Source organism: Clupea harengus, chromosome 20, assembly GCF_900700415.2.
Source record: "Clupea harengus chromosome 20, Ch_v2.0.2, whole genome shotgun sequence".
Lineage (NCBI taxonomy): Eukaryota > Metazoa > Chordata > Actinopteri > Clupeiformes > Clupeidae > Clupea > Clupea harengus.
The window spans coordinates 23,229,547-23,239,546 of NC_045171.1; the positions used below are offsets into that span (position 1 = coordinate 23,229,547).

At 43.6% G+C, this 10,000-nt stretch overlaps 1 protein-coding gene across 1 annotated transcript in view; it reads left to right on the top strand.

Annotated features, from left to right (window-relative positions):
- Positions 1 to 6,651, top strand: part of ankrd50 (ankyrin repeat domain 50) — a 24,178-nt gene extending 17,527 nt beyond the window's left edge. Inside the window, 1 exon segment of the mRNA XM_042710779.1 lies at positions 6,451 to 6,651. Within this exon segment, the coding sequence (XP_042566713.1) occupies positions 6,451 to 6,651 (201 nt within the window).
- Positions 6,652 to 10,000: the final 3,349 nt, after the last annotated feature.

The following is a 10,000-nucleotide window of genomic DNA, read 5'->3' on the forward strand; positions in this document are numbered from 1 at the left end:
GATTTAGTTATTTATTTTTTTGTTTTGTCCCTAATGCTTTGAGCACAATTTACCAGTCAAGATGAGGACTTTTTCTTTTAGTACTATTAATGTAAATGGTGCAAGGGACATAAAAAAGAGGATGTTGCTTTACGAACTAATGAGATTAAAGCGCATAGACGTGCTGTTTGCGCAGGAAACGCACAGCGATGGAAAAAATGAAATCGATTGGAAAAGGGAGTGGGATGGTTTGTCTGTTTTAAGTCACAAATCTTCGTCAAGTGGCGGTGTGGCCATTCTATTTTCTAAACATTTCATGCCACTTCACTTTGAAGTAGAGGAGATTGTCAGAGGACAATGCCTAAAGGTTGTGGCAAAGTTTGAGGACACTACCATGTCTTTTTTGAATATATATGCGCCCACAGTAGGGGCAAACAGGCTTTTGTTTCTTAACACAGTTGGTGACTCTCTGAGTAAGTTAAATGCTGATTGCTTGCTATTTTTAGCTGGTGATTTTAATTGTACTGAGAATGATTACTTGGACAGGAATCACTTGGAGCCACATTCTGCTTCTAAGAAGGCTCTCAAACAGATAATTGAAGCTCATGACCTCTGTGATGTTTGGAGGAATCTTCACCCAGACATAAAACAGTTTACATGGACACAATGCAGAGAAAATCACATGTCCCTGGCAAGGTTGGATAGAGTCTATGTCTTTAGCCACCAGATTAGCTCTTTAAAGTCCTGTAGAATTTTCCCAGTTAGTTTCTCGGATCACAGCGCAGTTATCTGCTGTTTAAGTCTAACACCATTAAGCCTCGCAGTGCCTATTGGCATTTCAACACTACTCTTGTAGAGGACAAACGTTTTTCAGGTTTTTTCACTTTATTTTGGGAGAACTTTAAAAGGCAAAAAAGTACATACTCCTCCCTGCAACTGTGGTGGGACTGTGGAAAAGTCTTAATTAAGCAGCTTTGTCAGCAGTACACTCTAAATGTGACAAAAGGAGTTTCCCAGTCAATAAGAGCTCTTGAGAGGGAAATTCTAGGCCTACAAGACTTAGCGGCATCCTCTTATAATGAGGAACATATTAATGCTCTCAGGTGTAAGAAGAAAATGCTTGATGATTTATTAAATGTCAGGGCCCAAGGGGCTCTTGTACGTTCAAGATTTCAGAATGCAACACAGATGGATGCACCCTCAAAGTTCTTCTTTAGTCTAGAAAGAAAGAATGGACAGAGTAAACTGATCCACTGTCTGCTCTCAGAAAATGGACAAGAGCTCACTGAGCCAGCCGAAATTCGCAAGAGAGCTGTTGGTTTCTATGCTGATTTGTTTAAATGTGAACTTACTGACATGGAGGCCGTAGCTAGCACTTATTATGATGATCTACCAAAGGTAGAGATGAGTCTGCTACAAGCTGGAAGAGCCATTGACCTAGGTGAGCTCCATTCTGCACTCATGAGGATGGAAGGGGGACGATCGGCTGGGATTGACGGTCTGCCTGTGGAGTTCTATAAAGCATACTGGGGGCTAATTGGGCAGGACCTTTTAGAGGTGCTGATAATAGTCTTGAAAAGGGGTTATTGCCATTAAGTTGTAGAAGAGCTGCCATTGCCCTGCTACCTAAGAAGGGGGATTTACGAAACATAGGGAACTGGCGGCCCGTCTCACTTTTGTGTGTGACTTCAAAATTTTGTCTAAAACCCTGGCTACAAGAATGCGTAATGTAATTGGTCAAGTAATTCATATTGATCAGACTTACTGCATACCTCAAAGATCAATTTTTGATAATGTTGCGCTAATACGTGACCTCCTGGACTTTTCACGCTTAACTGGCATCAAGGCGGGTCTTATATCTCTAGACCAGCAGAAAGCCTTTGATAGGGTTGAACATTCTTTTCTTTGGCAAACTCTTGAAGCCTTTGGTTTTGGTCCTGGATTCAGGGCCATGATTAGACCATGTACAGAGACATTGAAAGTGTGTTGAAAATCAATGGGGGTTGAGTGCTCCCTTTAAAGTAAGCAGGGGAATCAGACAGGGGTGTGCCATGTCGGGGATGCTGTACTCTCTTGCTATAGAGCCATTACTCCATAAGCTTCGAACTGAGTTAGAAGGTCTTTCAATACCTCATTGTAATAGCAAACTGTGTCTGTCTGCATATGCAGATGATTTAGTTGTTGTTGTGAATGGAAATGAGGATATTGATAAACTTGAATGTATTGTACATGATTTTAAAAAGTTTTCATCAGCTGCTGTAAACTGGTCTAAAAGTGAAGCTTTGCTAATGGGGAACTGGGGTGGGCAGCCTCCCAGATTACCTGGTGGGCTGGTATGGAGAAGGGATGGGTTAAAGTATCTTGGTGTGTATTTGGGTAATGATGTTTTTCTAAGGAGGAATTGGGATTGTATTGTGGAGAAGGTCCTGGGTCGTCTCGAAAAATGGAGGTGGATCCTGCCTCAACTGTCATATAGGGGGCGGACACTAATAATAAACAACCTGGTGGCCTCTTCCCTGTGGCACAAGCTTGCCTGTGTGGACCCCCCTGCTGGGCTTTTGGCCCAAATTCAAAGACACTTAGTGGACTTCTTCTGGGATAAGCTTCACTGGGTCCCTCAGAGTGTGCTCTTCCTGCCCAAGGATGAGGGCGGACAGGGTCTCATCAACCTAATCAGCAGACAAGCGACTTACCGTCTTCAGTTTGTCCAGAAACTTTTGCGGGGGCCGGGGGATCTGGTCTGGAGACCTCTCGCCCTGGCAATGCTACGCAGGGTGAATGGAATGATGATAGACAATGCACTGTTCTTGATGGACCATAAGAGACTCGACCTGAATGAGCTGTCATCTTTCTATCAAAGCTGCTTCAAGGTCTTTGGACTCTTTAGGCAACGCTGGTCAGCACCAGCAACATCACTACACTGGTTGCTGGAAGAACCTGTTACGCTTGGAGCTCGGTTTGACTTGTGTGGGGAAGATACCCCAGGACTGACGAATATTCTGTGTGCTTGTAACTGTTTTCAATTGCGAAATGTTGTTGAAAAAGCTGGGAATGATTTAAAGAATGCCAGGGCCTTGGCCTCTGCTTTAGGGGTGAGGTCTTTGAGGTATGCAAGCAGAGTACTGGCGAAACTGCTTGGATTTTTGAATGTTGGAGAGGGAGCCCTTTTAGAGGGTTACTGTTCAGGTAACATGTTGCCAAATGACAATGATCCTTTTCCTGATTTTGTCCTAATTACAGATTGGCTGGAGCCTGGTTTCACTAGTCCCCTGCTAAATCTGGGAATTGATGAACCTGAATTTGGCCACTGCAGTGGGAAGGCAGTGTACAAGGTCATGGTGAAAACCTTAAACAAAAATCATCTAAAGGGTCGCACTGATACGGTATGGAGGGAGAAGTTGGGGATTGATGGAAAAACTAGGCCTGTTTGGAGAGTTTTCTATAAGCCACCTTTGACCAAAAGGACAGGGGATCTTCAATGGAGGATATTGCATGGGGCCATAGCAGTTAATGCTGTTACGGCAGTAATGAATCCTGATGTGAATGACAAGTGTCCATACTGTAACGAAAGGGAAACTATCTTTCATTGCTTTATGGAGTGTACCAGACTAATGCCTATGTTTGTTTTTCTTAACTGTTTACTTAACCCTTTAGGGGTGGTGTGCTCAAAGCAGAGTTTCGTACTTGGTTTCCCTTATAGTCAGAAGCGAAGAGCTAAATGTCAGCTGATCAACTTTATTGTAGGGCAAGCAAAGCTTGCCATATACTTGAGTAGGAAAAACAAAATGCATCAAATGTCAGATTGTCATGTGGTACCTGTTTTAAGGAATCTGATGATGTCGAGAGTGTCACTTGATTTTTGTTTTTATAAAGCAATGGATGATATAAATACTTTTGTTGCGCAGTGGTGCTGCGAAAAAGCTGTGTGCTCAGTTGAGGATGATGATGATTTAGTTTTTAGTTTTTGATGTTTTGTTTCTCGTTGTTTTGAATAATGTGTAAAACACTGTTTGCAATGCTGTTTGCCCAATAAAGTTTTGTTTAAAAATTCAAAAAAAAATTCTCTATCTCTCTCTCTCTCTTCTCTCTCTCTCTCTCTCTCTCTCTATCTCTCTCTCTCTCTCTCTATCCTCTCTCTCTCTCTGAGCGCATGTGCGAGCGAGTGGAGTGCTGCGGGAGACGCGTGAGTGATACTGCTGTCTGTGACTAAGACTTTTTTTCTAACTTTATCTTCAGTGCGTTGCCTTTATTTGTTTGTATATAGTATAATTATTTGTCAAAAAGTTTGCGCTTTGTGTTACTTGCGGGGGTGCGCTTCAGCATTCGCTGAGCTGCCACCCGCACCGCGTAGGTGAACAATGGAGTTTTTGGCGTCTTTGACGAGGTCTCACGGAATTAGAGTGGAATCTCAGGTCGGAGTGGAGGAATGTAGTTTAGCTGTGGGTGAAGTCGTAGGACATGAGCATGTGCTTTCAGGTTCACGCATGAATAAAGCCATTGGGCCTCATTCTCGAACGCAGTTAAGAAGAATTTAAGAGGAATTTAAGAGGAATTTCTTCTGAATTGGATTTAGGACAACATTTGGCATTCATGAAAGTTTTCTCATCTGGGATTTGCTCTGAACTTCAGAAGACTTTCCGAACTCGAAATAGCAGTCGTAACTCGGCCAGAGTTTTCTCAAATGCGATTCCTTAAAAAACCACAAGATGGCCCCGTGGGCCATCTTGTGGTTTTTTGAGGAATCGCATTTAAGAAAACTCTCCGTGTTAATGAATTTGTGAGAAATCGTTGGTGATTGCGTTCACATCAACTCTACAGATCCTCGGATTAAAGTATCATTAACAATTACGTTTCACATGTAGGCCTATAGTCATGATTCTACGAGGCACCGTGATGTCATAAAATAAATAAAAGGACTACACCGGAATGCTGCGCTCGTCTAGTGAGCGTCGTTTGGCACTGCCGTCTGTGCAAGTACGGCAATCCAGAATTTTGAAGTAGTTCCACGTTGGTGGAACGAACTGCCTAGCACTACCAGAGCAGGCGCGTCCCTCTCTACCTTTAAGAAGCTTTTGAAGACCCAACTCTTCAGAGAGCACCTCCCTTCCTAACTGGCACTTCGACTAGTGCTTAACTTGCACTTATAGCAGTTACATTCCTGCACTTCGTTTTTATTTCCTATTTCGTTTTTCTATTTCTTATGTAAAGTAGTATTTATTGTTACACTAGGTCTCTATTGCTCGTAGCTTGACTGTTCTATCCCTTGTACGTCGCTTTGGACAAAAGTGTCTGCTAAATGACTAAATGTAATGTACACGAACACTGCAAATGTAAGTGAATAAATAAATAAGCACTAAACTCAATCACGTTGATATAGCTATAGTGGAATAGAATGGACACATCTACATCCTGCAACAGTCCATCTCTGCACCGTTCAAGTCATAGACATATATAGTTGCAGTTAGATATGCGTTTACTCGACGGTGATCGCTTTCCGCTTTGACATGACTCGTTTACGAGTTGCTTTCGTGTAGATTCGGTCGATTCCGACTGCACACGTCACTACGGTTGCGTGCCCTTATAAGGAGCTGGCAGGGCGTGTATGTATGCAAATTCAGGAGCACGAGAACGCGCTTTCAATTTAAGAAAACTCTTCCGGGGATCACAGCCCAGAAAACTTCTGCTGCGTATGACCACATTTTCAAGCGTGCATGAATTTGGCGGATGTCTTTTGCTTACGTTGTTTTTCCGAGGCCCGTAAGAAACATTTCAGAAGAAACTTCAGAAAATGTTCGAGAATGAGGGCCATTGTGCTTTTCTTGAGTTCTGTTGATAAAGCTGATTTGGCCATCCAGCATGGCGTTGTAATTAGGGATTCCCTGATTCCTGTACATCCCCTGAGCAGCCCCTCGCGAAAGATACTTCTTTCTAATGTTCCCCCTTTCCTCAGTGATGCGCAGATTATTAAGGAGTTATCTAGTTTTGGAAAAGTGGTGTCGCCGATAAAAAAGTTACCTGTTGGCTGTAAATCGCCTAAATTGAAGCATCTTCTGTCTTTCCGTAGGCAGGTTTATATGGTTCTCAGTGGTCATCGGAGTGAGCTGGATGTTAAATTCAATTTTACTGTTGGTAGTTTCAGCTACCTTGTGTATGTCACTTCAAATGTGTCAATTAAGTGCTTCAGATGTGGAAAAGTCGGACACCAGAGGCAGGACTGTACGAATGACAGGAGTGGGAACGCAGGTCAGGCTGGGCAGAGCACTGCGCAGGCAGAAGTGGCTGCTGCCGCGGACTCTGCAGAGCGCACGAGCGAGGCTACCACATCAAAGTCCAATACGGCTGATTCCCCTGTTATTTCTCCCACAACTGATTCACATGCTGATGAAACTCCCGCCACAAAGTCCAATGAGACCGAGTCCCCTGTTATCGAGACTCTCATAACTGGTCCTAATGTGCCTACTCCCTCCACAGCCGAACCATCAGAGTCGGACACACCTGCGGCCGAAGTGCCTGCGTCTCTCGCAGAGCATAGCCCTGAGACGCCCGTTGAAACCGGGTTACGGGCGGATGGTGCGGGGGTGGAGGAGGCTAACCGGTCAAAGCCTGTGTATAAACCTGAGTCAGCCGAGGCCGTACCTGGACCTTTTTCAGGTGGTTCAGACACAGGTCTGAATCAGAATGCACATCCTCTCGATGAGATGATAAGTAAGGAAGTCGCTGAAATGGAGACTGAGTTTAAAAAACCAGCATGCAAAAGAAAATCGAAAGATAGAGAAAACAATTCAGTTAAAGTTAAAAAGGGAGAAAGTGGCACTGAAGGCGCGTCTGAGGCTGAGGGCTATTCCTCTGACTCTAGCTGGTCGGAGTGCTCCCAAACTGACGTGCCTACAGTGGTTTATACAGCGGAAGAAATTATGCTTTTTCTCCTGAAAACTAAAGGGCAGAGAGATGTTCGTGTTGTGGACTATTTTCCAAATAAACAGCAGTTTGTTAGGGATGGCACTTTCTGGATGAGAGAGGGTGAGATCCCTAAACCAGAGTGCTATCGGCTTCGACAAAGAGTCAGTGAAGTACGGAAGGAGCTGCGTAACGCAAATGTTGCCAGCTGATTTAGTTATTTATTTTTTTGTTTTTGTCCCTAATGCTTTGAGCACAATTTACCAGTCAAGATGAGGACTTTTTCTTTTAGTACTATTAATGTAAATGGTGCAAGGGACATAAAAAAGAGGATGTTGCTTTACGAACTAATGAGATTAAAGCGCATAGACGTGCTGTTTGCGCAGGAAACGCACAGCGATGGAAAAAATGAAATCGATTGGAAAAGGGAGTGGGATGGTTTGTCTGTTTTAAGTCACAAATCTTCGTCGAGTGGCGGTGTGGCCATTCTATTTTCTAAACATTTCATGCCACTTCACTTTGAAGTAGAGGAGATTGTCAGAGGACAATGCCTAAAGGTTGTGGCAAAGTTTGAGGATACTACCATGTCTTTTTTGAATATATATGCGCCCACAGTAGGGGCAAACAGGCTTTTGTTTCTTAACACAGTTGGTGACTCTCTGAGTAAGTTAAATGCTGATTGCTTGCTATTTTTAGCTGGTGATTTTAATTGTACTGAGAATGATTACTTGGACAGGAATCATCTGGAGCCACATTCTGCTTCTAAGAAGGCTCTCAAACAGATAATTGAAGCTCATGACCTCTGTGATGTTTGGAGGAATCTTCACCCAGACATAAAACAGTTTACATGGACACAATGCAGAGAAAATCACATGTCCCTGGCAAGGTTGGATAGAGTCTATGTCTTTAGCCACCAGATTAGCTCTTTAAAGTCCTGTAGAATTTTCCCAGTTAGTTTCTCGGATCACAGCGCAGTTATCTGCTGTTTAAGTCTAACACCTATTAAGCCTCGCAGTGCCTATTGGCATTTCAACACTACTCTTGTAGAGGACAAACGTTTTTCAGGATTTTTCACTTTATTTTGGGAGAACTTTAAAAGGCAAAAAAGTACATACTCCTCCCTGCAACTGTGGTGGGACTTGGAAAAGTCTTAATTAAGCAGCTTTGTCCAAGCAGTACACTCTAAATGTGACAAAGGAGTTTTCCCCAGTCAATAAGGCATCTTGAGAGGGAAATTCTAGGCCTACAAGACTTAGCAGCATCCTCTTTATAATGAGGAACATATTAATGCTCTCAGGTGTAAGAAGAAAATGCTTGATGATTTATTAAATGTCAGGGCCCAAGGGGCTCTTGTACGTTCAAGATTTCAGAATGCAACACAGATGGATGCACCCTCAAAGTTCTTCTTTAGTCTAGAAGAAAGAATGGACAGAGTAAACTGATCCACTGTCTGCTCTCAAGAAAATGACAAGAGCTCACTGAGCCAGCCGAAATTCGCAAGAGAGCTGTTGGTTTCTATGCTGATTTGTTTAAATGTGAACTTACTGACATGGAGGCCGTAGCTAGCACTTATTATGATGATCTACCAAAGGTAGAGGATGAGTCTGCTACGAAGCTGGAATGAGCCATTGACACTAAGGTGAGCTCCATTCTGCACTCATGAGGATGGAAGGGGACGATCGGCTGGGATGACGGTCTGCCTGTGGAGTTCTATAAAAGCATACTGGGGGCTAATTGGGCAGGACCTTTTAGAGGTGCTGATAAATAGTCTTGAAAAAGGGGTTATTGCCATTAAGTTGTAGAAGAGCTGCCATTGCCCTGCTACCTAAGAAGGGGGATTTACGAAAACATAGGGAAACTGGCGGCCCGTCTCACTTTGTGTGTGGACTTCAAAATTTTGTCTAAAAACCCTGGCTACAAGAATGCGTAATGTAATTGGTCAAGTAATTCATATTGAATCCAGACTTACTGCATACCTCAAAGATCAATTTTTGATAATTGTTGCGCTAATACGTGACCTCCTGGACTTTTCACGCTTAACTGGCATCAAGGCGGGTCTTATATCTCTAGACCAGCAGAAAGCCTTTGATAGGGTTGAACATTCTTTTCTTTGGCAAACTCTTGAAGCCTTTGGTTTTGGTCCTGGATTCAGGGCCATGATTAAGACCATGTACAGAGACATTGAAAGTGTGTTGAAAATCAATGGGGGGTTGAGTGCTCCCTTTAAAGTAAGCAGGGGAATCAGACAGGGGTGTGCCATGTCGGGGATGCTGTACTCTCTTGCTATAGAGCCATTACTCCATAAGCTTCCGAACTGAGTTAGAAGGTCTTTCAATACCTCATTGTAATAGCAAACTGTGATCTGTCTGCATATGCAGATGATTTAGTTGTTGTTGTGAATGGAAATGAGGATATTGATAAACTTGAATGTATTGTACATGATTTTAAAAAGTTTTCATCAGCTGCTGTAAACTGGTCTAAAAGTGAAGCTTTGCTAATGGGGAACTGGGTGGGCAGCCTCCCAGATTACCTGGTGGGCTGGTATGGAGAAGGATGGGTTAAAGTATCTTGGTGTGTATTTGGGTAATGATGTTTTTCTAAGGAGGAATTGGGATTGTATTGTGGAGAAGGTCCTGGGTCGTCTCGAAAAATGGAGGTGGATCCTGCCTCAACTGTCATATAGGGGGCGGACACTAATAATAAACAACCTGGTGGCCTCTTCCCTGTGGCACAAGCTTGCCTGTGTGGACCCCCCTGCTGGGCTTTTGGCCCAAATTCAAAGACACTTAGTGGACTTCTTCTGGGATAAGCTTCACTGGGTCCCTCAGAGTGTGCTCTTCCTGCCCAAGGATGAGGGCGGACAGGGTCTCATCAACCTAATCAGCAGACAAGCGACTTACCGTCTTCAGTTTGTCCAGAAACTTTTGCGGGGGCCGGGGGATCTGGTCTGGAGACCTCTCGCCCTGGCAATGCTACGCAGGGTGAATGGAATGATGATAGACAATGCACTGTTCTTGATGGACCATAAGAGACTCGACCTGAATGAGCTGTCATCTTTCTATCAAAGCTGCTTCAAGGTCTTTGGACTCTTTAGGCAACGCTGGTCAGCACCAGCAACATCACT